The sequence below is a fragment of the Ambystoma mexicanum genome, chromosome 3q (assembly GCF_040938575.1).
Source record: "Ambystoma mexicanum isolate Mex_15411 chromosome 3q, UKY_AmexF1_1, whole genome shotgun sequence".
In the NCBI taxonomy this organism is placed as follows: domain Eukaryota; kingdom Metazoa; phylum Chordata; class Amphibia; order Caudata; family Ambystomatidae; genus Ambystoma; species Ambystoma mexicanum.
In genome coordinates, this window is record NC_090926.1 from 1,057,141,551 (window position 1) to 1,057,168,860 (window position 27,310).

A 27,310-nucleotide genomic window follows, 5' to 3' on the forward strand; every position below is an offset into this window, starting at 1 on the left:
GGCCCACCTACCTGAATCTTCGGATGTCTGCACTCCTTTCTCCATCCCTCCGACTCCCTCTATGCTCTCCATTCCGATGGTGGAGGCACAGATTTCTTCCCAGGGGGTCAACTTGATGGGTGATTCAGGACCTCCCCCGGTGGCTGTGGCAATGTTGCGGTTGGCAGAGAGTATGCTGCGGACGCGTATCCGCAGGTCGTCCCATCGCTTTCTGCATTGCTGTGGGTTGCGGGGTGCGGTCCCCACCGCACTTACCCGCTGTGCCACCAGAGCCCATATGGCCTTCTTGTTCGCAAGTGCCGTCCTGGTCATTTGCGTGGAGAAGACGACGGCAGCATTCTCCTGGAGGGTCTCTGTTAGCACGGTGAGTTCCTCACGGGAGAAGTGGACCTGCCGCTTGCGGTCGCACGCTTTCTTCGCTACTTTTCCCATTTTTCTTGGTTTCGCTAGGGTGGATGACGGGTTGGGGTGTGTCTCAGGGTAGTGTTTTTAGTGGTTGTGTGGTTTTTGTGGTTTTATAGGTGTACGGCGGGATGTTTCCCGTTCCGGGCCCATGTTTTTACTTCCGTTTCCGTATATTTCCGGTCACCGTACTTTCCGGTAGGCGCACACTGCGGTGTCCGCTGTGATGGGTGGCGGTATTGCACCTAGGGCGCCGTACGGCGGCGGTGTGGGCCGTTTTGGGGTCATTTCCGCCATCGCGGACTTTGCACTTCCGCCATGCCGTGGTGCTCGTGCCCGATGGGTCGGAATGGGCCGCACTTTGCTCCTTCGTGCAATGGCGGAAACGCTATTTACGCTGTGGCGGTCCGGTCAGTCACTTTCCGCCAGGGTCGTAATGAGGGCCTTAGTCTTGACCACCTGCCAAGTTACCTAAATTGGTCTGGCTAGTCCAGAAGGTTCCCCTGTTCCACTAAACTAGGGTGGCCTCCAAAACCTCTTCCCACCAGGTCAGAGTTTAGAACTCCAGCTTAACACTGACCTTCTTGTTTTCGTTCACTTCTTTATTCGCAGGCTCCACGCGCTCTCCAATTTCTTTCAGCAAGTCTTTCTGTCCTCTTTGCCTCAGGCCCATCTTAGCTTTGAGTGTGGCTCATCTTTTCAAGCTTCTTCTTTCCTTGAGAGTGAAAAGAATACTTCCACTGCTGTTATTAGCAGCGTCGTCATTGGCCACAATGAGTTCTTCGTTATCAATGTGTTGCAGTTCTTGTGGTTTGCCAGGCTAGGAAACTGTCATTTCCTTTTCCCGGTCTACGTTCTTACTATCATTGTCCAGCATTGGAAGTGTTTCAGCGCTCTCCAGCAGTGACCTCTCCAACCCTACTCCTTCGTAAATTCTAATGCAGAGCTTCAGTGTGGCGTTGCCCCGTGAGGGAGACGCGCACGCGGCGACGTGACGTTGCACGTCGCCGCGTGCGTCTTAAATAAACGGGGCGTTCCCGGCCGCGTCAGAGCGACCGGGGAGCCCGAAGCACACAGACGTGTCCAGCCTGAGTCTGTGGGTGGAGGGGCTCACGGGCACGCGTGGGGGCACCCAGCGACCCCCAACAGTGGCGACGAGTGTTGGACGCCCGGGCCCGGCGGTGAGAGCGATCCCGGATAATTTTTTCTTCAACGACGAAACATCCGCGGATGTTTCATCTCACGCTGCGGCCGCGGACCATACACGCGGCTGGCGGCCATCTTGCGCACGTGGCGGAGAAACTTCCGAAAGCTCCGGTTTGGAGTCGGAAGGCCATCCAAGCCCAATTTTTGGATTTGCTGACTGCGGGCAGCATAACCCGCAGGCCCATGCCTGAATTTTGATGTTTTGGCCAATTTTCAGCCTGTAACGTCGTGTGGTAGCTGGAAGATGGACTGAGGTGGCTGGGCCTTCTCAGACCACTCCATTTTGAAGCTCAATTTTTGGAACATTTGGTTCAAGGACCTTCTTCAACCCCTTCATCATCACGTGGGTGATGGTTTGCCCGCTCCTGAGATCCACGTTGGAACGAGACGCCTCAAGGTAGCATCTTCAACCCTTTCATCATCACGAGGGTGGTGGCAGTGTGGGGAATGGTACAAGTTGCGGCCCTCAGGGCTAGTATGAGGGTGCCTGTGCGCTTGGGCCCATGAGTGATTTCGGCGCCCTGGAGGGTGCGACTGCCACAGCTTCGGAGGATTCGCAGGACGAAAGCCTGGAAGATTTGTTTCAACAGAATCCCCCACAGCCAACCCCACATCCTGCGACGTCTGGGCTGCCTACACCCACGGTTGGTGCCGCTCTTCCTCTGAACCAACCACCACCACCCCTGGCCATGGCCCAAGCCAGGGCGCAAGCGGCCTTGCAGCCCATTCCGGAGTTTGACGTTACGGGTCCTCCGTCCAGCATGGGCCCCCGATGGAGAAGATGGATTGGACGGCTGGACATGTACTTTCGGGCCGCCCAGGTCACGGACAATGACAGCAAGGTGGCCACGATGCTGTATTCGGCCGGTGCAGCTGTACAAGAGATATTTGAGTCGTTAACCCCGGTGGACAACTCGTATGACCAAGCCAAAGCCGCCCTCCTCGCGCATTTTGTCCCCCTTGCCAACGTGGACTATGAGAGGTTCGTCATGCTCTCGGCCAGACAAAAGGAGGATGAAACGCTCGACACCTTCTATGGCCGCCTGCGCCGCCTATCCCAAGGGTGTGCGTGGGGGGATGAGGAGGACATGATGAGGACCATGCTAATCCAGGCATGTTCGTCTGGCAAGCTGAGGCGACAGGTCCTGAGAGAGCCCGGACTCACCCTGCCCAGAATCCTGGAGCTCGGGCGGTGCCATGAGGTGGCGGAAGCCCGTGCCAACAAGATGGAGGCCGGATCCCGCGCAGCGAGGCCGGAAGAGGTGTGCGCTGTCTGGCGAGGAGGCAGAGGGGTGCGAAAGCCCGGTGGGGCTCCCAGAGACAGAGCTGGTAAGCCAGTGGAGTCATGCCAGAAGTGCGGCTATGACCTCCCCCACTCGTCTGAGTGCATGGCAATAGGAAAGATCTGCGGACGCTGTGGGGTGCCCGACCACTTTTCGAGGGTGTGCAGGGCGACCATGCCTGTACTGATTCCGAGGGGACAACCCCGTCTGTGGACCCCTCGCCAAAACCGCCCGCCCAATGTGGCTCAAGTGGAACAGGCGGGAGAGGAGACGCCGGCGGAAGAAGCGGAGGAAGAGGATGAGGAGAATATCTTCTTCGTCTCCAGCATGGAAGTCCTCAAGGGGAGGAGCAGGAGACAGCCGAGATGCGTCGTGGAGGTGAACTGCTCGCCGGTCCCGGTGCTGGTCGACACGGGGGCCTCGGTCAACGTAATGGCGAGAGGACATTATGCCGCGCTCAACCCACCCCCGAGGCTTGCGACGCCGAGAGCCCGCATTTTTGCATTTGGCGGGCGGGAGCCCCTGCCGCTGGACGGTGCGTTTGTCGCCAAGGTGGAGCATGACGGATCGGAGATCAAGGCCCGCTTCTACGTGACTCCGGTGAGCAGCAATACCCTGTTGAGCTGTGCGGCAGCGGAGGCCCTTGGCATAGTGAGCTTCGCGTACTCAGTCTACTTAGAGGACATCAACGATCTGCTGGACAAGTATGCGGACATCTTTAAAGGGATTGGGAGAATGAAGGGTGACCCCGTGAGGCTCCACATTGATGAGTCGGTGCAGCCCGTGGCTCTGAAACACAGGCGGATCCCGTTTCATCTAAGGGACCAGGTGGACAGGGAACTAGACAACCTGGTGAACCTGGATATAATCGAAAAGGTGGAGGGCCCCACTCCATGGGTATCCCCTATCGTAGTGGCGAGGAAACCAAAACAGCCGGACTCCGTCCGGATCTGTGTGGACATGAGGCTGCCCAACAAGGCCATCAGGAGAGAACGACACCTGACCCCGACAATCGATGACATCATTGCTGAGGTGCAGGGGGCCCGGTTCTTCTCTAAGCTGGACTTACGAGCTGGATACCACCAAGTTGTCCTCCACCCAGAGTCCCGATACATTACAACTTTCACTACCCACAGGGGGCTCTACCGATATAAGCGGCTGAGTTTCGGAGTGTCGTCAGCAGCCGAGGTATTTCAGAACTTGATCCGAGGCGCCCTCGCAGATCTGGACGGCGTCCTAAACATTAGTGACGACATTCTGGTCTTTGCCAGGACGGAACTGGAACATCTGAAACGTCTGGCCAAGACCCTCGAGAGGCTGCAGTCGCTGGGGCTCACTCTCCACAAGGACAAGTGCGAGTTCCTCCGCCCGACCATTGAGTTCTTTGGCTTCATCTTCAAGGAGGGTGGTGTATCTCCGGACCCCAGGAAGGTCCAGGACATCAGGACCGCGCGCCCCCTTGAGTCGGCGTCAGATGTGCGGAGCTTCCTGGGTATGGTAACATATTGTGGGCGCTTCATCAGGAATCTCGCCTCGAGGTCGGAGCCTCTGAGGGCCCTGACAAAAAAGGATACCACCTGGCAGTGGGGCCCGTTGGAACAGTCGGCGTTCGAGGACATCAAAGGCGCCCTGACAGCAGATGATACCGTAGCTTTTTTTGACCCCGCCCTGGAGTCCGAGATCGTGGTGGACGCCAGCCCGTTTGGCCTAGGTGCCGTGCTCACCCAAGTGGGCAGAGATGGGGGGGTAAGGCCAGTGGCATATGCCAGCAAAGCCCTCTCCGAGACCGAACAGAGATACTCGCAGATCGAACGCGAGGCCCTGGCTGTCTTGTGGGGCTGTCGGCATTTTCGGCTTTATGTGCTGGGGAGACCCGTGACAGTGGTAACGGACCACAAGCCGCTGCTTCCGATCATGGCCGGATCATCTTCAAAACCACCAGCCAGAATCGAGAGGTGGATGTTGGCCCTCCTGGAGTATAGTGTCACCCTGGTCTACCGGCCAGGTACCAACAATGCGGCTGACTACCTGTCCAGGCACCCGGTGGGCGACGGAGGACACGCACAAGACTCGTGTGCTGAGGAAGCCGACGACCACGTCAGGATGGTGGTAGAGGGTGCCACCCCCAACGCAATGCCGCTACCCGAACTGGAGAGTGCGGCTGCCAACGACGAGTGTTTCCGCATCTTGAGGAGCTCGATGCGGTCGGGGTCCTGGAAGTCGGTGCTGGAGTTGGTGGCCGGGCGCACTCAAGAAGCTAAAGTGACCCTCGAGCAACTCTGGAAGGTGAAGGACGAACTGTCCTTCACGGAGTCGGGCCTGCTGCTGCGGGGCGATCGCCTGGTGGTGCCGGGCTCCAAGATTCAGGAAGTCATCAACCTGGCACATCAGGGTCACCAAGGGGCCGCCAAGACGAAGGCGAGACTGAGGCTGAAGGTGTGGTTTCCCGAGCTAGAAAAAAGAGTGGACGACTTCGTAGCGGCCTGTGTGTGGTGCCAGGCGGCCTCCCCAGTCCAGCGGGAGCCGGAAATCGAAGTAATGCCACGAGGGACCCGGCCGTGGGAGGTCGTACATGCGGACTTCGGATCCACGGCCGTAGGCACTCACTTCCTGGCCATTGTGGATGAATACTCCCGATACCCTGAGGTGGAATTCGTCGAGTCGGTGGCATTTGAGCACGTGGTGGGCGCTGTGGAGAAAATCTTTGCCACCCATGGGTTTCCAGTGACTCTGTGCTCAGACAATGGGTCCCCGTTCCAGAGCGCTAGGTTCTCAGAATTTCTGGAGAGCTGTGGAGTGGCGCACCGGAAGGTGTCCCCGCTGTGGCCCCGTGCGAACGGGACGCGGAGAGGCTGATGAGGACATTGAACAAAACGTTCCGGATAGCCCAGGGACAGGGCCAGCCCCTCCAGCGGGCGCTTTACCAGTTCTTGAGAGTGTACCGCACCACCCCACACGCCTCAACGGGGGTGGCCCCGGCTGAAGTCCTGTTCCGAAGGTGCCCACGAGGCCTCCTCCCGGAGGTACAGGAAAAGGAACCCGGCGTAATAGATGACCAACGGGTGGAAGCGGAGCGACAGGCGAGGACACATCAAGAGAACATACGGCGGGATCTTCGTCCACAGCGGCTGGAACCGGGCGACGAAGTGCTGATCAGGAATCGGCATCCCCACGGAAAACTATCGCTCCCATATGAACCGGAGCCGCTGGACGTGGTGGCAGTCAAGGGATCGATGGTAACAGCCTCGGACGGGAAGTCGGCTGTCACTCGGAATGTGAGTTTCTTTAAGAAACTGGGGGACTCTCGAGCTGAGCTCCCGCCTGACCCGGATGAGACTGTCCTCCCGGATGAAGATACCCCCCGGGGGGGACTCGTGGGGTCGACGGAACGAGGCACTGGAGCAGCTGGGACTCCTGCGGCTGAGGTAGGCGGGAGGTACCCCCAGAGGGCTGGGCGAGGGAGACCTGCCTATCTCGGAGACTATGTGCTGGGGCCGATTGACTGTGTTCCGGAGTAAGGGGAACCGGGAGGCTGACATTAAAGGGGCATGGGCTTTTTGAGTTGGTAATTGCTATGTTGTGTGCAGTGTAATTTTGGAAGTGTCTGTTGTTGTTGTTCCTCCCGGAAAAAGGAGGAGTGTGGCGTTGCCCCGTGAGGGAGACGCGCACGCGGCGACGTGACGTTGCACGTCGCCGCGTGCGTCTTAAATAAACGGGGCGTTCCCGGCCGCGTCAGAGCGACCGGGGAGCCCGAAGCACACAGACGTGTCCAGCCTGAGTCTGTGGGTGGAGGGGCTCACGGGCACGCGTGGGGGCACCCAGCGACCCCCAACATTCAGTAAGATTTGTATTGCATATTGCATTGTTTCCAACGTGGAGCCGTCAGTGTTCGCTAGGATACGAACCTCTGTGTCACTACTCAAGACCATGGTTTCGATGAACAGACGGCGATAGACGAGCATTTTGTTGACTAGTCCCCTTTTCATGCTCGCTCAGCGTACTCCGACATTTCCCAAGCCAGAATCCACCGCAGACTTTGCCATATGGCCGCCTCCTACATTATTGATTTATTTTTGCAGCGAGTAGCAGAGCTCTAGTAGAGAAATATTGTTATCAATGGTTACGGATGAAATCTGTTATGCAGAGTTTTCAATCAGAGCCTCCCCTTGTTCATTAATAGGGCCCAGCTCAACAGCCTCTGTCAAAAAGTAATCCGTGATTCTCCCGCCATGCGTTACCTACTCGTGTTTAATCTGCGCTTTGTAGGGGAGCTCTGTTTGTTTGTGAGATGAGCTTTCCCCGTGCTGTTAAATTTCCCCAATTCAGCTCCCGGCTTAGAGCGCAAATGATATTTTTTCTTGCCTATTTCACTGCGGCATAACTATCCCCCACAGTGTTACTCCAATAGTGAATTTTATACAAGCACCGTCCCCACCACCTATCGCCAATGTGTTAAGTGGGTCGTCTGTTACCAATTAGCGCACAGTGTGAAGAACAAGCAGGTTTGCGCACAAACTTGCACACACTCCTTCTTCAATCACGGACACTGCAATTGCAAATCACAGGGCAGAGGTTAACAGTAATGGTAACAGTCACTCACCCATAAGCCTGGATGGGGCATAGCGCGGTGGAATGGCTGGGAATGCGGTGAAATACTCCCAAACCATATAAATGCTACTATACTTTGTAAAAAAAATCACACAGAGGTGAAGTGAGATGGAAATATATGGCCGTAAATTTGATTACCCATATAAGAGGCATTGCATAAAATCAATAATAGCATAAAAAAGCTAACACAAAATGGATAAATTATATGCTTTTGGGGATCATGGGATCATCAGGTGCGCTGGGGCCCTGCTCCATCCTGCGGCCAACTCGGGGCTGTTCCATGCCGCCGCCATTTGTTCCACTTACGACATTTGCAGCGCAGTAGTCCTTTGTCACACTATTGGTAAGAGAACACCACTTCCGCTACTCTGAGGTTTCACCCAGTGTCGGGCAGCATTTTAGCTCATCCTCTTAATTTGAGATCCTTTGTTCATCTACTGTGCTATCTTTTATATTTCTTGTGCTTTAAAGCAATGAAAACGAAACTATTTGATTTTCTAAAATGTCGCTAAAATAGATATTTTATCATGTTTTTTTAAACTAAACTGTTCCTTTTTATCGTGCTAAGTATTTCTTATAATTTATTGCTCTGTATAGCTTCAGATTCTTATTGTTGAAATAAACGTACCTACCATATGTCCATGTGCGATCTTGTACCCAGTGTAACTCGCATAACTCTTCAGCTAGCCAAACAATCATAGCTACGTTTTCACAACTTTGGATCTTCAGGTTTCAACAGTTTTATCGAATAGCAAACTTCCTATGCACTGGAATTACTTCTATATAGTTAAAAAAAATAAATGGAAGTCTTTATAATGCTCCAAATTGGCGCATAATTGTTTCAAACTCGAGGGCAGGAAATACCAAGGATGCAGAGGTGAGGCATCAAATGGGCGATGGAGGTAGTACGCAGACATTGCTTTCAAACAATCCTGGCGCAATACAGAGTAAAAGTACATTCCTTATTTTTACAACAACAAAAATCTTCATTTCAGACATATTAATGACCTATGAGATCACAGTAAATGGACGGGATCTCCTGTGGTCATGGATTCAAAGCAAAGGGGGTGGGAAAGGGTATAGCACAGTGAAGACTTTGCTAGGTAGAAACTCTTGTTCTGGGAAGAACAAATGATATGATTCTGACCGTCTATTTCCATGAATCTTTGGGATCCCTTTTAATAAAGTGTAATAACTGCTCCTTCGGGGGCCATATAGCCATTTCCATTTACGGTGTACACTATATAAATGTGCAATCCTATTTGTATTATGTATGTCAAGTGGGTTCTATAGTGTGCTCAGCTGACATCAGCTTGCAATCTTACTGAGCACCAAGTATTTTTCGGAAAAAGTAGACTGCTTATTGTTGAATTATTGGAAAACTTGCATCTAGTACATGATTTGTTTATGATTGTCTTTTTAGAACTGTCCGCATTGGCCGAGTGGCAATGACGTGATCCGGTTTTCGCAGAAGAAAGATACAGCAGCAGCGTGCCTCCCATCTGAAGACTGTGCAGAGATCAATGGGCCATCATCTTGAAGCCCTAGTGAGCCTTCCTAGGGCCTCAAGACTCTGCTGCGGCTTGTGTGAAGCCCCCCTGTCGCTGGTAGGGCCCATCTTTGAACCCTGCAATAAGGGAAGGGTTTAGCATGGATCCCTGAGACACGGTAGCAGTGCTTCCTGAGGCACTTGAGAATCCATGCGCAGAGCCCTTGAACGATGACTGTCTTCTGCATGGAATCCTGAGACATTTGAGGCCAGGATCCTGAGCGCATTGCAAGACAGTGCACAGAAGTTGGAACAAACATTTTTTGTCAAATCTGAGGGACTCCAATGTTCTATTAGACATCATTTGACTTGGGTAGTGCTCGTCTTATCCGTTTTACCCAGCCATGTCCAAGCCACGTCCCATCATCCTTAATATTCCGGAGGTTGGAAGTGATCTTATGTAAGTAACTATTTTTTAGATGTGCAGCATTGGGGGAGGAGTGGGGGCACAACTAAGTTATTTTCTATCTTATTGGATATTTACTGTTTAGCCATTTTCTCCAATTTTGGATCCTCGCCAAGCCATTTTAATACCTCATTTTCTTAATGTCTTTCGTACTTCGCATCATTAGGGCAGTCAGTCAAGGTGTCGGCCTCATATGGCTTGCTGTCAAACAGTAGTGAAACCACATGCTACTCTCTGGCATGTTGGTAGGATGATGGCATATGTTTTTTGGTCAGCAAGGGTAAACTGTGTTGGATAGCATGTGTAATCGGAAGGTAGTACTTGCAGACCATTTTCCTTTGAGCCCCACAATGTGCCCAGCCAGGGATCTCATGAAAGTGTAGAACTGTGAAATGTTAAATGCTGTAAATCATACCTAACGCTGATGTTGAAGATCTCACAAATACTTTTTTCTTTTTTTACTCTACCCTGACGGCAAAGGGAGAATTTGTAAAAATTTGCATCAGTTTCCTTAACTTTGTTTTCCTGAAGTGAAAAGTGTAAAATATCCACCTAAGTTAAGAATCTGGGAAATAGGATTTATTGTACACTGCCGGTCACACCTTGGTGCCATTGTTCCTGCAGTCAGAGATGATCTGAGATGAAAATCTTTGGATGGCGAGTGCCGTTGTGAAGGGGGCATCCCAATTTCCTGTTTTCATCCTTCTTGGAAACGAAGTAGTGTGCATATAGATCTTCCTGCACGGTGCTAGTTGTTTGTGCTAACCGGTTTGCTCTGGAACATGTGGTTTGACAAATGCTTAGCTGAGTGGTTACAATTGTTTAGGCCTTTGTCAATAGTACCTCTCTTTATATCCCTATGTCGCCCATTAGGAGAAATTTGCTGATGGCTGCCCACACATTATCACTCGATGCTCTACGACACATGGCAGTATTGTGGCTACAAGAAGAGGCTCATTCCTTTTTTTAAAAAAACTTTATTTTTGGTATTTACAAATTAGTAACAGAGAAAGTAGACATAACAAAACATACATGGAAGTGACTGTGCCTCTGATCCCGCCCCCCTTTTCCCCCACCCCCCGAATCACACCCGAGCCTGAGTTCGTAATAGTCCGCGGTTGTTTACATTGGACGTGTTGGGACACCCTTCTATGAGACTCTTTTGGGGTTCTGGGGTTGCACTTCTGGAGGAGTGGCTGCCCTCAGTGGAAAACATATAAGCGATATATGGGCCCCAGATGTCAGGTGGTCGGGCGTGCTGGGGCAGTAGCTTGATGAAGTTTGTTTCCGTGTCCTTACAGTATGTTATGTCTTTCAGCCACTGCTGTGTAGTCGGTGTGGGTCCCTTTCCCCTGGACATTGCTATTCTTCTGCGTGCCAACAGTAGCAGAAGCCCTCCTAGTTTACACGTTGTGGAGGGGAGTTGTCTGGTGAGTCCCAATAGAGTAACCTTGGGGTCGGGTTCAATGGGTATATCTACTATTGCGGCAGTCTTTTCCAAAATTGATTCCCAGAAATGCTGTATTGGTGGGCAGGTCCATGCAAGATGGAGGAAGTCTGCTGTGTGTGTACCACAGCGGCCACACTGTGGGGGGGTCGAGGGATGGTATCGGTGGATTCTTGCGGGGGTATGGTATGCCTGGTGAATACATTTTAAATGAATTAGTTTGTATCTTGTGTTTAGTGACACCTTCTGGGTTTGTGCTAGAATATAGTCCCAATCCTTGTCTGAAAATGTGGTCTGGAGGGCTCTCTCCCATCTCACTCTGGTTGTTGTCGGGTTCGGGGCTGTGTCTGTCATTAGGGTTTTATATAGTATCGAGACCAGTTTACCCTCCCCTTGTGATTGGATGACTCCGTGGAGTAGTTGCCAAGTTTCAGGTTGTTGGGGAAACAAGGGCAGTAAGGTTTGTAGGGTGCCTCTGAGGCCCCGCGAGTTTTGGCTTGTTGGGGGGTGAGGAAGTGCCCGTCGACGAAGAGATCGCCTAAACTTTTGATTTGTAACTTGTCCACCCAATTCAAATAGACTTTCTCTGCGGTCAGTGGGATTCCGAGAATTAATTTTACCGGGAGAGAGAACCTGGTTTGAATATTACATTTTACTGCTATTTTTTTTTTCCAAATGGCAATTGTGGAATTGCGGAGAGTACCGGGTTTAGGGATTGGTGCGGGATTTGTGTCGTACCCAAAATAGCTGCTCTGAGAAAATTTGGGGATACCAAGGCCCGCTCCAGTTGGACATGGGGACGAATGAATTGCGTCACGTACCAATGCCCCAGGAATTGGGCTTGTGCTGCCCAGTAATAGCGTCCCACGTCGGGGAGTGCCATACCGCCTTTTTTTTACTGGCTGAATTAGTGACTTTTAGGCTATTCTGGCTGGTTTGCCCACCCAGAGTAGTTCCAGGATAATACTCCTCAGGTATTGGAGCTGTTTTTGGGGTACTAATAGAGGGAGGTTTACGAATAGATAGAGAAGTTTGGGGAGTATCACCATTTTCACCAGTGACACTCGGCCCCATAGGGTGAGTGGCAATGATTTCCATCTGTCTACCTTTCCCTGTAGGGATTGAATTACTTTGCCATAGTTATCTTGATACAGGTTCTGGTGATAGTGAATGCCCAGGTAGCGCACGTTAGTGTCTTCCCATTTGAAGCCATAGTCGTCTTGGAATTTATGGGTCTCTGGAGTGAGTGGGAATATAATTGACTTACTGTGATTGATCTTTAAGCCGGAGAAGTTGCCGAATTTTATGATATCACGAATTACTGGATTTAAGTTTGTAGTCGGGTCTCGTATAAAAAGGGCGATGTCATCCGCGTATAGTGAGATTATTAATTTATGGGGACCGAAGGACAGACCTCTCATTATATGCTTAGCTCGGAGATCCATCACCATTGCGAAGAGCAGGGCGGAAAGTGGGCACCTCTGCCTTGTTCCTCTCTGGAGCTTGATCGCTTCCGATCCTAGGATGATGTGGGAGAGGGGCTGATTATACAGTAGGGCTATTAGTTGAAGGAACCGTTTGCCGAGACCCATTCTCTGAAGAATCTCAAAGAGAAATGGCCATTCAATGGAATCGAACGCCTTTTCTGCGTCCAGTAGGACCGCCACCGCTTGGTGTGAGGGATCTAGTGCCTGCATGACTCCGAACATGCGTCTTATGCCGAAAGTGGTATTGCGGCCTGCAACAAATCCAGCCTGGTCTGCCAGTACTATTGCGGGCATAAGGGGAATGAGTCTGGAAGCCAGGATCTTGGCCAGAATTTTGTTATCTAAATTGATCGGGGATATTGGCATGTATGAGCCGCATTCTTCTGGGGGCTTGCCGACTTTGTGTAGCAATATCATATTAGCCTCACGGAGGGCCGGGGGGAGTAGTCCGCTTTCAAGTGCCTCCTCATAGACCTGTTGTAGTAATGGGGCGAGAATGGGTGCAAACGCTTTGTAGAACTCGACTATCAGCCCATCTGGGCCAGGGGCCTTGGTGCTTGGTAGGTCTTTAATGGCCTGGAGAATTAATCTGTCGTGATTGGTGCATTTAGGGGTTCTCTTAGCATGGCGATATCTGCTAAATTGTGGGACAGCACCTCCTGGGTGGCATTGAAACTGGTTGCATATAGGTTTTGATAGAAGATACGGAAAGTCTCTGCTATTTCTTTTTCGGTGTGTACTAGGGTGCCCTGAAGGTTTCGGATCTGCTCGATCTGCGTAGGTTTACGGTCGGCTGCTATCGGCCTTGCCAGAAGGGCGCGCGGTTTCTGGCCCTCTCCGTATTGGCGGACTTGGTGGGCGTGCGATAGGAATTTCAATTCTCTGTCTGCAGCCTCTCTGAACTTGTCTAGTTCGGTCTTCAAAGATAACAGCACCTGTGGTGCTGGCAAGTTTGATTGTAATTGTAGTTGTTCGAGCTCTTTCAGTCTAGATTCACTCAGTGACAAATCACGCCTAATGAGTTTCAAAATGCCTTGTTCTTTGGAGAGACATATTCCTCTGATGTAGCACTTCAGGGATTCCCATATTGTTCCGATGGATGTCACTGAGCCTTGGTTGATTTCAAGGAACGATATGATTTCTGCACAGAGTTCATCCGCAAATACCTGATGCTGCAGGGACCCAGTCTTGAATCTCCAGTGCCTCCTCTCTTCTGCTGGGGCATATTCGACTGTGACGGCCGAGTGGTCGGACATGGATCTAGGCAATATTTGGCTATTTAACCATTGAGCATGATTGTGCGCAGACACAAGAATGTAATCTAGGCGGGAGCTGGTTTGATGGACCCAGGAATGGAATGGAATGGAATGGAATGGAATGGAATGGAATGGAATGTGTAGTCCCGAGTCTCGCCATGTTGTCGTCTACAGATGTCTTCGAGGTCATATGCCTTGCAGATCTCGAGGACTTGGAGCGCTGCTTTGGACGTCGTCGTAGTAGGTGAATGCGACCTATCCTTGTGAGGGTCGAGATTGGTGTTCATGTCTCCTGATCATATGATTGATGCGGATCTTGTTTCTCCCAGGTGTGTCATTACCCAATCAAAGTTATGTCCGTCTGTATTTGGACCGTAGGAATTTATGATGATAAATTCTGTATTTTCTAGAATGCCATGAACCAGAAGCGACCTCCCTTCTTCATCGCCTTTGGTTGCGAACAGTTTAAATTTCAGAGTTCTGTTTATTAGGATTGCCACTCCCCTGGTGTACGTGGAGTAGGACGCAAAATATCTGTGGCAACCCCAGTCTCGAAGAAGAGGCTCATTCCTTGCATCTGGTCATTTTTCCTTTACCTCTTGTTCTTTGTTTTAGTTGTTTCTAGCCCTTATTCGCATTGTCTCTCTCATGCCATGCAGACCGTCATCATTTCCTATTCCCTTCTACTGTTGTCCCAATATCTGCCAGAGCAGAGGTCTGTCTAGCAGAAGATCGGACTGCAGTGGGGGTAACAATCCTTTGCTGATGACTACTTATGTTTTTCTCTAGCATGGACCTGAGTCCCGATGAGGAGAGCGCGTTGCACGACTCCTTCAGTTACCTGATGAGGGAACATGACTTTGAAGAATTGGAAATGGAGCATATCCCAGCAGGGGATGGAGGTAAGTGGTTCCAGCTGGGAGTTGAATAGAGTGGTTTCTTTCTGGCTGACAGACTTTGTATATTACAGACTGTTTCGATTCAACATTTGGCTTAATCCCATGGCAAAAGAAATATGAGCAGTCCAAGGGCTTCAATGACCACCTGTGTGAGCTAATAGTGTAGGCATTGACATACCTATGAACAGATCACTTATACTTTTCATGAATTGTGTTCACTGTTACCTTAGTTATGGTTGGAAATTAAACTCAAAGCCTGCCTCAAAGAGCTGGGCAGGAATAGGAGGAAGTAGAATGGTGGTGGTGTTCTGAAAGTATGGATACATCGCTACCACCAATTGCTTCAGCAATAATCTCCTGAATGTTTACTTCTGTTGCTTTTGATATCCTTTTATATTGTTGTGGGTATTACGGATGTCATGCATCTGTCTAAATCTTAAATATTCCGGGTGGTATATTGGTTGGTTACCTCCTCGTCCCTGGGGTCTCTTCTAGGCCTTTCAGGTGCCACCTAGTCCTAATGTCGCGTAATGTTGATGTCAAGTTCTAAAACATTTGTATCCCTTTTGTGTATCTCTACTTTTTTGTCGTATACATTTGGCACTGTATGGTACAACATCCAAATGTTTGTCACACATGCAAAGATTTCTTATGCTTGTAAGTTCACCCCCACTATTGTAACTTGCTTATTTATGTACTTTTTTATTCATTAGTAATTTTTTTAAATTCTTTTAATGGTGTTGAGAGGAATGTCTTGGAATGTTAAAAGTATCGATAACCCAATCAAAAGACATAAAATAATATCACACCTGAAGAAATTCAATCCATAATTCGCATGTATTCAGGAAACCCATCTATCCATGCTTGAATCTATGAAACTTAAATCTTTTGGTTTGGGTTCAAGATGTAATTGCTAGCCCTGCTGATGGAAAACAAAATGACGTTGACATACTAATTGCCAAGAACCAGCCTCATAAGATTCCTCATAGAGACTCTGACAACAGGGGAAGGGGGATCAGGATTAAACCACAAATTGGCACAGATGTCGTATACATCATGAGCATATAGAGATCAACTAATCCGGAACATGAGTTTTTGTGTATTATCAAGTTATTTTGCAATCTAACCTCACTAATCTCATTGTAAGTGGTGATCTCAATAACATAATTGACCCTCTTTTAGACAGGAGATTGATTGATTTGTTATGTATTATGCGCCTATACACAGGTGTTTCAAGGTGCAACCAGGCAAGGGAGGGGGAACAAGGGAAAGACAAAACAAATGATCCTACTAGGCCTAGTGTCATTTAGATTGTGTACGTGCGCAACAAGAAGTGCAGGAGAGAGGGTACAGGGGGAAGTGAAACCAGAACAGCGGGGCTCTGAGTTAAGTTCAAGGAAGGCTGTGGCTACAGGGAGCAATCCAGCCAGGTAGTGCAAGGAAGCCAGTCGGCAGTGCTAGGTGGGTCTGGCGGCAAGTGCAGTGGGACTGGTCAGAGAGGGGCCTGTTGCCCTGTAAGACTCAGAGGACTCAAAGCAGCCAGTCGGAAGACGGTTGAGGAGGAAGGGTAGGTTAGCAGGGGAGCGGGAGTGAGAAAGAAGAGTAAAGGAAGTTCTTGAGGTGCTTCTGGAACTTGGTGATCTGGTTCAAGGTGGAGAGAGGCAAGGAGGCCATTCCTGAGGGAGGCACCTACAGAGGAGGGCGATCTACCCTCCATTCTCTGATTGGATAAAAGACTGAGCCGCAGAGAATCAGAGGTAGTCGAGCAGAGGAAGGTACTTGGGAAGAGATAGTTGAAGATAGTGAGAGCCCCAGCCCCAGAGAGCCTTGTAGAGCAGAGGTTCTGGAACCTGAACCTTTCCGCCACAGGTAGCCAGTGGAGGGATTTCAAAGCCGGAGTAATGCGGTCTCTGGGCTTGAGGCCAAGGATAAGCCTTGCAGATGAGTTGGAGAGGGTTATTCAGACTGAGAAAGAGGCTGATGCAGTAGTCTAGTCTAATGAGTACCAGAGCTCTGGAGACAGTGAGCTTCTGGGGTAAGGTGAGAAAAGGGAGAATACCTCTGAGGAGGAGCAGCTGGAAATGGGCGTTCTTTTTTTTTTTTCCAACATTGTTTTTATTGTTTTGGCATAACAAGCGGTACATAGTGCAAGCATTGCTTGAGGTTACATTTGTTATAATATTTTAAGAGAAGAAAGACAACAAAAGAAAAGAAAAAGAAACATAGCTGAGATATCGTCAATCATGAGAGTTCGTCAGCGTTAAAGTCCAAAATAACAACTGGGGGACGGGGGGGGAGACGGGGTTGTCCAGGAGCAACGGGGGGGGGGGGGGGGGGAGACTGTTTTATTCCACAATGGTGAAGGGTCAAGATTTCGAAAGTTCCTATGTAGCTAGGTGTGGGTTGGGTTCCTTCTGTGGTGGCTCTGCTGGGTTCGTGTCTCCAGTCTATATTGACTTGGGGGTGTTCAGGGGGCTGTTCCACGTCTCAGCCCGCGATTCGATTCCCCACTTTTCAGTCCTGGGATTCCATCCAGCGCAGTGTCGGGGGCTGTCTCGCCAGGCCGGGGAACTGCTGCACGAAGTCTAGGAAGGGGGCCCAGGTATGTTCAAATTTAGGCTTATTGCCGAGTCTAACAGCCGTGACTTTCTCGGCTGCCACAATGGCCCAGCATTTGGACAGCCACATTTGCATAGACGGGCCCTCCGGGTTTTTCCAGAGTCTGGCGATAGAAATGTTTGCGGCCGTGAGGAGGTGGGTGCAGAGATCCACCTGGGCGCCTGTCAGGGGGAATTGGCCTTCTCCTGTCCCCCCCAGCAACACGATTCCTGGGTCCCAGGGTATGGAAAGTCTGGTAATTCCGTTGATCTGATCCAGGACCTTTTCCCAGAACTGGGTGGCTTTCGGACAAGTCCAAAGGAGATGGAACAAGGTTCCTCGGTCCGGGCATCCCCTCCAGCACTGGGCAGGGATGGCTGCGTTGCATTTGTTTAGAATTTCGGGGGTGCGGTACCATCTATAGCAAACTTTAAACGCGCTTTCTTTATTGGTCACGCACTTCGAGCTCTTTTGTGCGCGGGACCAGATGTGCTGCCATTCTTCGGGTTCGATCGGTATGCCGATGTCTTCTTCCCATTTAAGCCTATAGGGCTCTTTTATCGAGGGGTCAGTCCTGTCCAGAATTTTGTACAGGGTGGAGATTTTCCCTTTCGGGAGGCTTTCTGACAGAGTATGCTCTAGTGCCGAAAGTTCTCTGCTGCCGTGCTTCCTGACTTGCTCGTTCGACATCCAGTGCCTTAGTTGTGTGTATCTGAACCTTTTGGTTTCCGGGATTTTGAACTTTTCTTTGCACTCCTCGAAGTTTAATGGGCGACCATTCTCGTAGAAGTTTGCTAAGGTCTCCAGGCCCCCGGCTCTCCACTCCGCGAATTGGTTTGGTGCGATTCCTGGGGAGAAGTCAGGGTTGTCCCAGACCGGGGTAAGGGGACCCATTGTGCTCCTACATTTCCACCGGTGGGCTGCCTTCCTCCAGCTGGCTACAGTATTTCTGGTTGATGGTAGTGGGCCCTCATTTGGGGGCCCCTTGGGTTCCTTGCTGTGGGGCAGCCATTCAATCAGGGTTTTACTCCAATCTTCTTCAAGCTGTAGCCACCGGGGGCGGTTGGTCTGAAGCTTCCAGGAGAAGGCTGGGGCCAGCTGGGCCGCTAAGCAGTACCTCGCCACATCCGGGACCCCCAGACCTCCCAGGGCAGCACTCCGGAGCATGATGCGTTTTGGGATTCTTGACTTCTTTCCTGCCCAGACGAGGCTCAGCACCTCCCCTTGCAGCTTACGTAGAGCCTTCTTCCGGATCGCCACTGGCAGTGCCTGAGCAAAATATAGCAGCCATGGGGTTAGGTTCATTTTTATCGCCGTGATCTGCCCGAACCACGAGATCTCCTGGGCTCTCCAGCGTCCGATGTCTTTTTTCAATTCTCTGAAGAGTGCCGGGAAGTTTGCCTTATACAGCTTCTTGGTTTTGTTGGGGAGCTGGACTCCCAGGTAGTTGATGTTGCTTTTTGCCCAGGGGATCTGGAGCTCGGCTTCCAGTAGTGTTTTGATCTTCTTTGGGATGTTGATGCCCATGGCAGCAGATTTGCGGATATTTACTGTGAACCCCGAAGCTGCGCGGAATTCCTCGAGGGACAGCCAAAGTGCTCTTATGGATTCCGTGGTTCGGGTGAGCATGAGCAGCACATCGTCCGCATATAGTGCTATTTTATATGACTCCTCTTTGACCGTAAGCCCATGTATTGATGGGTTCAGACGGATCCTGTCCGCGAAAGGCTCCATTGAGAGGGCAAAGATGAGGGGGGAAAGTGGACATCCCTGCCTTGTGCCTCTGGTTATTTTGATTTTGTCGGATTTGACTCCATTTAGTCGCAGCCTCGTGTGGGGGTTTTGGTAGATGGCAAGGACCCACTTTGCGAAGTTTGGGCCGAAGACGAAATGTCCTAGGACTTCCTTCAGGTACCCCCAGTCCAACATGTCGAAAGCCTTGTGCGCATCCAGGGAGAGGACTGTCATCTTGGAGCCCATCCTATTTGCTGAGTCTATGATGTTAACGGTTCTACGGATGTTGTCTAGGGTTCCCCGCCCTGGGATGAAGCCTGCTTGATCCGGGTTGATGATTTCTGGGAGGAGCGGGGCCAGCCTGTTTGCCAGGATTTTGGCGAAAATCTTTGCGTCGTTGTTTAGGAGAGATATGGGCCTGTATGATGCGCACTCCGTGCAGTCTTTCCCAGGTTTCGGGATTAGCACAGTTATGGATTCGTTCATGGATGCAGTCGTGGAGCCATTGGAGAGGAACGAGTTGTATAGAATTGACAGATGGGGTGCCAGCAAATGAGAAAACCTCTTATAGAATTTCGTGGTCAGCCCATCAGGCCCAGATGTGGTATCCTTCAGCTGGCGGATTGTTTCGCTGACTTCTTCCGCCGATATTGGGCCCTCCAGGTCAGACACCAGGTGGGAAGGTTGCGGCTTTGGGATTGGGGCTAGGAACTGAGCAATGGAGTGGCCCAGGGTCGGGGGTCCCGCCATGATTTCCTGGTGGTGTTGGACCATTATCTCGAGCTTTTCAGGGTCTAGGTGGTGTAGGGAGCCGTTTTTATCCAGCAGGGCTTGGATGAGGTTCCTGGTTTGGAGCTTTTTCAGTTTGTGAGCTAGGAGCCGGTTCGCTTTGTTGCTATTGAGATAGTAAAATTGTTACGTGTAGGTTAAAGTTCTGGCGGCCCGGGCTGGCAGGTGCATTTACCAGTTCTCTCTTTGCTTTTTTTAGTTTGCGGTTCGTTGTTTTCGTGCAGCGATGTTTAAGCTTGTTTTCCAGTTCGACTAGCCGCTCCTCCAGCTTTCGCTGCTTCAACAGGTTTTGCCGCCTGAGCCTGCCTGAGGCGTCCATTGCCACCCCTCGGATCACCGGTTTCATGGCGTCCCACACTGTTGCCGTTGAGGAGTCTGGGGTTGTGTTCTCAGCGAAATAGTTTTGGATCGCTTCGGTGAGGTCAGAGCTAGCCGCTATGTCGGCCAAGATGTGGTCCTGTAATTTCCATTGCCGTTGGGTGGGTTCTGGGGCTCCGTGGAGGAGCAGTGTCATCGTGACCGGTGCGTGGTCTGAGATAGCAATGTGCCCAATTTGAGTTTCTTCCACACGGGGTAATGGGGCTAGCGACTAGTAAGATATCCAATCCGCGAATACCCGTTGTGGACATGTGAGAAGAAGGTATAGTCTCTTTCTCCCTGGACGGGTTGTGCAGTCTCCAGATGTCTATCGTTTCGGTTTCCCGGAGGAATTCGGCCATGGCTAGGGATCTGCTGAAGTCTTCCCTGGAGGCTGGGAGCGTCTTATCCATGTTGGGATCTGGAGGGAGGTTAAAGTCTCCTCCAATTAGTAAGTGTCCAGAGGAGAAGGCGGTGACAGTAGGAAGGAGGTTGCGGAGAAATTGGCCTTGGTCTTTATTTAGACCGTAGAGTGCTACTAGGGTGATTGGCTGTTCGACTAGGAGGCCTTTTAGGAGCAGGAATCTCCCTTCAGGGTCTCTTTTGACGGTAATCCGGGCTAGTGGCAGGTCTTGGCTTAACAGGATTGCGACTCCTCTTTTTTTCTGTTTGGCTGAGGCGAAGTAACATTTCGGGAAGCGTCGGAAGCGAATCCGTGTTTCATCTTCTCCAATAAGGTGAGTTTCCTGGAGGAAGACAACATCGGCTGCAAGTTGGTCCAGTCTCTGTTCTACCGCCTTCCGTTTTCTTGGCACGTTGAGACCCTGAACATTCCAAGTCGTGATGAGGAGTGACTTATTTAATGAACCCATCCCTTGAACCCAGAGTAGTTCAGGTCATGGTCTTCCCCAGAGGTTGAATGATTCAAATTTTTTGGTGTTTTCTTACATGAGACCCCCCCCCCACCATGAGGGGCTCCCTCCCTCCCCTCCCACCAACCCACAAACAATAACAAGGTTTCCAGATCAGCCTTCGACCAACGGGGCACCAGCTTCGATGGAGGCATGGCATGCCTCTTCCTTTAACCAGTAAAATCCAGGTTGAAGATGTTCGGCCTTCCTCCGAAGGAGGGGATGGGGCTCCATCTCCGGCTGCATGAGAGTGGTTCCCCACACTTTAGGAAGGCAGAAGAGCAGCCTGGGAGATTGAACTTGAGGGGCCTGAGCCGGTAGTTAGTTCGTTCGGAGGAGCAACACGGGTAAGTTCGGTTCTATTGCCCACTGGGCCAGTAATCAGTTCCGAGGGGGAGTGCCGAGCCTCCTCCTTATATCGGGGCTATAGGTTGTTGTCCCTTTTTGTTTTGCTCGGTGGACCTCGGGGTCTGCGGCGGCCCGATACTCTGGCCCATGACCCGGGGGGCCTCTATGGGGTCTCCCCGAGGTCTCCCCAGCCCCCTCAGGAGTCTCCCCCTCGGCATCCGGGTTCATGAAGCGCTCGGCTTCCTTGAGGGAGGGGATTAGTCTCGGTTTCCCCTCCCAGTTGAAAATTAGGGCTGTGGGGACCCCGCAGCGGTATGGTGTGTTCCTGTCCCGTAGCCATTCGGTGAGTGGTCTGAGGGCTTTTCTTTTGGCAAGTGTGGCTGCTGCCAGGTCCTGGTACAAGGATATTTCGGCATCTCTGAAGCTGATGCGGGCTGAGCTCCTAGCTTCCCTCATGATTTCTTCCTTGACCTTGTAGAAATGGACTCTTGCTAGGACGTCTGGCGGGGAGGTTGTGTTTTGTCTGGCTCTGACCCTGTGGACCCTGTCCAATTCCAGAGGGGCTCCATCCGGGAGCGTGAGTATGAAGCAGAATAAGTCATTGACATAGTGGTCGAGTCCTTCTTCGGGGACGGAACACAGGATTCCTCTCAGACGGATGTTGTTGCGCCTGGACCCATTTTCCGCTTCTTCTTGCAAATGGGCCTTCTTAAATCAAAATGTGTTTTTAAAAACTCTAGCTATCAGAAATCATTTACTCGTTGTTTATCGGTGGTGGGACTTCTTGGAGATTATCTAATTCCACTGACTTTGATTTTACGTTTCAATCCTTGCCACATGACACCAGGGACGTCATTTCACCAAAATGCCAGGGTTAGCAGAAGTGCCATCACACAACCCTTGACCGCTGATGACATCACAGGAAGTGATGTCATTTGACCCCACACTGAAGCGACATCACGGGAAGCGATGGAACACGACCTTTCACCCCTCAACAAAATAGGAAGTGGCATCACATAACATTGATTCTGAGTACACTATGAAAAATATGGTTACGATAACACTGTAAAGTGATATACATTTCATACAAGAATGGATCACCATATGTATCGTTAATATCAGTTCGTATCGGCCCATATTACCAAATCACGGTGAAATCAAACAGACGTTCAAGGCCAAATGATAATGATCTGCACTTACCCTTGAGCGCTTCATATAGAACAAATATACCTACACTATCACCCAACCTGTGTTGGTACTCATTTATCAACCTCAGCAGGATGAAAGGCTGAATTGACCTTGCTGGGAGTCGAACCCGCAACCTGCAGATCACATACACATTTCAGCAGCAAGCGCTCAACCCACTGAGCTATCTTACCAGTTATAGCTATCAGAAAACCAGCCACTCCAGAAACAAAGAGCCACACGCTGCTGGCCACAGCCCATGTGCCTCAATGTAAACATTTTTAAAAAAAAGATTTTCTTTTTGATTTTCTTTTTTTTCTCTTTTTTTAGGGGTAGCAAGGGAGAGCTCAGGGGTCACAGTTGCGACCCCCTAAGTGACCTCCATGATTGGCACATTTTCATGCCTGGATTACATTTGTGTAACTAAAACCTTATCCAGGACTATAATTGACTCACAAATTGCAAATATTGTTCTATCTGATCACGCCCTTTTGTCAATTATTGCCTTTACATTTTGGATATTAAAAACATTCTAATAGGTGGAGCATAATAATTTCCTTTTGCAGGATAACTGTTTGAACAATTCTTCCTCTCATTCCAGCAGCAATATTCATAATCGCGATGAAGACACATCGACCGTTAATAATTGGGATGCCTTTATAGCAGCTTTAAGAGGTCATCTTATCACTTAAGTGGGAAAAAAAGAGCATAACAATGAACTTGATGCTTTATTTCAACAGCTCAGTAACTCCAAGAAACAATATTCCAATCCCTGTTACGAATTTGGGTGCAAGAAGGTTTTAGCCTTACGCTTCCAGATTAATAAAAAAATAAGTGAACAACCCTTCGGTGCCATTTTAAAATATAAATCTAAGATCTACTACACATCTAACAAAGCCTGCAGAACACTAGACTCTTACCTCAAAGCTAAAAAGGATTGTCCCTTCACATCCCATTAAAAATGAAGGTACAGTTATGGATACTGGAGCAATCTTGGAAGTCTTTAAGATATGTTATTGTTATTGTAATCTGTATTCTCCTGAAGCTGAATGCTCCCCAGCTAATCTTCATACCTTCATTCAGAGCATTAATAGAAACTCTTATGCTCGCATAGATTTGTGTGCTATGGACAGTCGGATTACAATATTCAAAATAGCTAAGGCCATTAAAGATTTACAAAAAAAGGAAGACCATTGGAACTGATGGTTTATCCAGTGAATTGTTCAGTTACTTCTCCAACATTTTTTTTTCCTCTAGGTTGGAATCACTCTTCACATACTTTTCTAATACAGGTATATTCACTGAGGCATTATTAGTTCTTTTTTCCAAAGTCTCAGAAAAACACAGATATTCCAAAGAATCATAGACCAATCTCCCTAATCAATGTTGATTGTAAGATATTTGGCAACATCCTTTCCAATAGAATTGAGTTTTATCTTTCTAAGTTGGTCAAATCTGATCAGGTTGGATTTATCAAAGGAAGAAATATATCATCCAATGCTAGGTTGACATTATTCACCTTATTAAAAATTATTAGTAAAAACAGGGATGGTTACGCTGCAATTGCGCCTGATGCCGAGAAGGCTTTTGAGTGGGTGGTTTGGAACTGTCTTTTTCCATTCCCCTTCCTTACAATGACAAGGCAGTGGCGAGGGCTTCATATCCCTTGTCAGACGCATGTGCTCTGATCCAAGAACTTTTATCCTTATTAATGGCCACACCTCATCGTTCTGTCCTCTTAAAAGAGGAACACGACTTGGTTGCCCTTTGTCTAATATTTTATATGTTCTTGCTCTTGAAACCTTATTAGAACTTATTAGAAATTATAAATACATCCCAGGGATTACTAGTGGTGAACATGAGACTAATATTGCTGCTGATGCCAAAGACCTACTCGTACTACTAAAGAATCCCAAAGCCCATCTTCCTGATTTAATAAATAAGTTAGTTCTCTTTTCTGCAGTTCCTGGGTATAAACTCATTAGGGACAAGTCTGATGTTCTGCCCCTCAGTTCTTTCTGTCTTAAACATGAAGCAGACCCGTATGGTTTTAAATGGTGTGATACCTCTTTTAAATATTTTTGACTACGATTTACCTCAGTGGTCTCCAGCACTATTTAATTTAATTTTTTTTTATTTTAATTTAAATGATTTAGTTTATAAACTTTCCATTTACAATTACACTGGATGACACATTTACTGAATCACTTCTGCTATTCAACTAAGTTTGTGATCTATTTGTTGAACAATAATAATATTTAAATAATGACTTCTCTCTATGGTTCCATAATATTGTTCCAAAAATTAATAATAGTTATGACAAGTTTTTTGTTGGTTCCTGAAAGAATCTGGGCCCATCTTTCCTTGGGAACTAGAGGTATATTTGCGTTTGTCAACATATCTCTGAACAAGTTTTGTTTATCTGTCAGTCCAGGACAGACCATTATAATATGGTATAATGATTCCACAGTTTCCTTTTGGGAGCAAAAGCGGCAATTTCGAAGCGTTGTAGGCATTTGTCTTGTCTTGGTTAACAATTCACAAGTTGGTAACAAATTTAGGCGGAATCTAAGAAATAGATCTCTAATATGTCAGTCTGGAAATAACATAAGCTATTGCAGCAAGCAATTGATGGGTGTTATACCAGTTTCGTATTTGATATTAAGTTGATATTGATTTTGGAGTTTGATGGTGCTAATCCAATCGTTTAGTCTAATTTGCTTCTTTGCTTGTTGCGGGCGGTGTATAAGCGTTTCCACAGTGATGTCTGCCTGCTGAAGCTTCTTCTCTGCTGACTGCTTCCATTCCTTTAGTACTGTATGGCTATTGAATTGGGTCGGTGGCGTAGGATTATGATTGCTGGTATTGAGTCATCATTTATGGTCTTCCTGTAGAGATCTAAATGTTTCCAGGTGACTATGGACTAAAGGGACTGCGTTGCAATCTCATGTCTGATACGCAGCATCGGGTATGTCACAGGCAGTGCTAGTACTTTCCACCAGAATATTCCTTCAAGTGATTGCCATATTGCTTGATCTAGATTTATCATTGATTCACTCCCATAGGTCAGGATAGCCACCACCTTTTGTCTATATAAAAATTGATAACTGCCCTCGTAGAGTATTTCCCAAACTACTTATGGAGAAAGAGACCTTGTCGTGCTTGAGATCGGGCCTTTGATTTCGGGTGTACTGCCCAGTCCTTTTGCACTTCAGAATGGCTAAGCCATATTCCAAGATATTTTACTGTTTTTTTCATTTGCCATTTTTTTCCCATCGATAAAGAAGGCCATAACTTTCATTTGATTGTTCCCAGTATTGGATAAGGTCATGATTTTATTTTTTTACGTATTATTTGTAGATTTTTGTTTCCTATGTAGATTTCTTGGATAGGCTTTTTGGAAGTCATGAGTTTTGGCCAAGATCACTATGTCGTCTGCATACAACATGCAAGGAAGGAGACTCCCATTAGGTTTAGGTGGATTTGCTGCTGAAAAACGTTGCTCTTCTGCAATGTCCCACGTATACAAATTAAAAAGAGTTACAGCAAGTGTGCATCCCTGTTTGAGACCATTTGTTGTATGTATCAGCTGATACAACTCCATCTTGTGACAATCTAATTTTGATGCTGGTGTTCGTGTATATTTGTTTTATCGGCTCCAGAATTTCATAAGGAAATTTTGTAAAGTGCAGGTTTTTCCCATCGTTTGGATCAATTCACCAAATCAAAAGCCAGAGGAAGGTCGATGAAAGCTGCATATACTGGACATTTCTTCATGATTGATTCTTGTTTCTCTATATTAAGAATAATCAGATTGATGTTAGTACCGGTACTTTCCACAAAGCCTATTTGCCTTATATGATATCTTTTGGTGTTCTTGATCCAGGCTGTTAGGCTTTTGAGGAGAAGAGGCGAAGATCTTGCCCAGCGGATCTAATAGCGATATAGGCCGATAGTTGCTGGGAAGTTTCCTATCTCCTTCTTTGAAGATAGAAATGAGCGTAGCCACCTTCCATGAGATGGGTATCTGATTTATTTCTGCAATGATGGTAAGGAGTTGTTTACAAATGGCTGCCCAAGTCTCTGGATTACATTTTAAGATGACATTGCATAGCTCATTAGGGCCACGGGCCTTTGAGGTGTTTAGTTTGTTGATCACGGACCGGATGTCCTCTTGTTCCCAATTCAGTATCCATTTTGTTTATTATTTAGTCAAGATATTTTCATCACAAGATTTATATTTTTCGTTGTAGAGGGTTTCAAAATGTGCGAGCCATGTTGTTTCTGGAACGTCCTGGATCATTTGTTTCTGGCTTTGGGTTTGTGGATTGAGAAGGTTCCATAGCTCTCTTGAGTTGTTTGATTTAGAATATTCATCGCATCATTCTGAATATATCATCATCTTTGTTGTTTTTATCCAAGTTCTGTAGCGTTGTTTTGCCATTTCCTTTAGTTGAAGGTGATCCGAGGTTCCCATTTTTGCAAATCTTTTCAGTTCCCTTCGTAGTTCCTTTTTTTCTTGCCAATCAGTGGATTATATGAGTGTTTGCAATTTTTCATTGGGTTTTGACCTTTTAAGTGTTTTTTGATAGAAGAGACTTAACATCCATTCATAATTTAGTGTATCTGCACCTACGCGTGCCGTATTCGAGAGAACCTGTATAAGGTTTCCTGCTTGATTTTACTGATACGAAGTGTATTCATGCCACTATTAATCTCCATATGAGGCAGAAATGTTTTTTCTTTGTGCAAGCATGTGGAATTCCAATTTATAAGTATGTGGTGATCACGGTTTGTGGTTTTGATATTATCAGTGCTACAAATGTTCTCTTTTATTGCTTGCAA

The 27,310-nt window shown here is 48.5% G+C and overlaps 1 protein-coding gene across 4 annotated transcripts in view; it reads left to right on the forward strand.

The window, feature by feature from the left end:
* Positions 1-27,310, forward strand: part of TMC6 (transmembrane channel like 6) — a 608,423-nt gene that overhangs the window by 264,885 nt on the left and 316,228 nt on the right. For all 4 annotated transcript variants that reach the window (XM_069655255.1, XM_069655256.1, XM_069655253.1 and 1 more), the window contains exons 2-3: positions 8,923-9,448; positions 14,434-14,546. In XM_069655255.1, coding sequence (XP_069511356.1) covers positions 9,393-9,448; positions 14,434-14,546 — 169 coding nt within the window. In that variant the 5' untranslated portion in view covers positions 8,923-9,392. The remainder of the gene's footprint in view (positions 1-8,922; positions 9,449-14,433; positions 14,547-27,310) is intronic.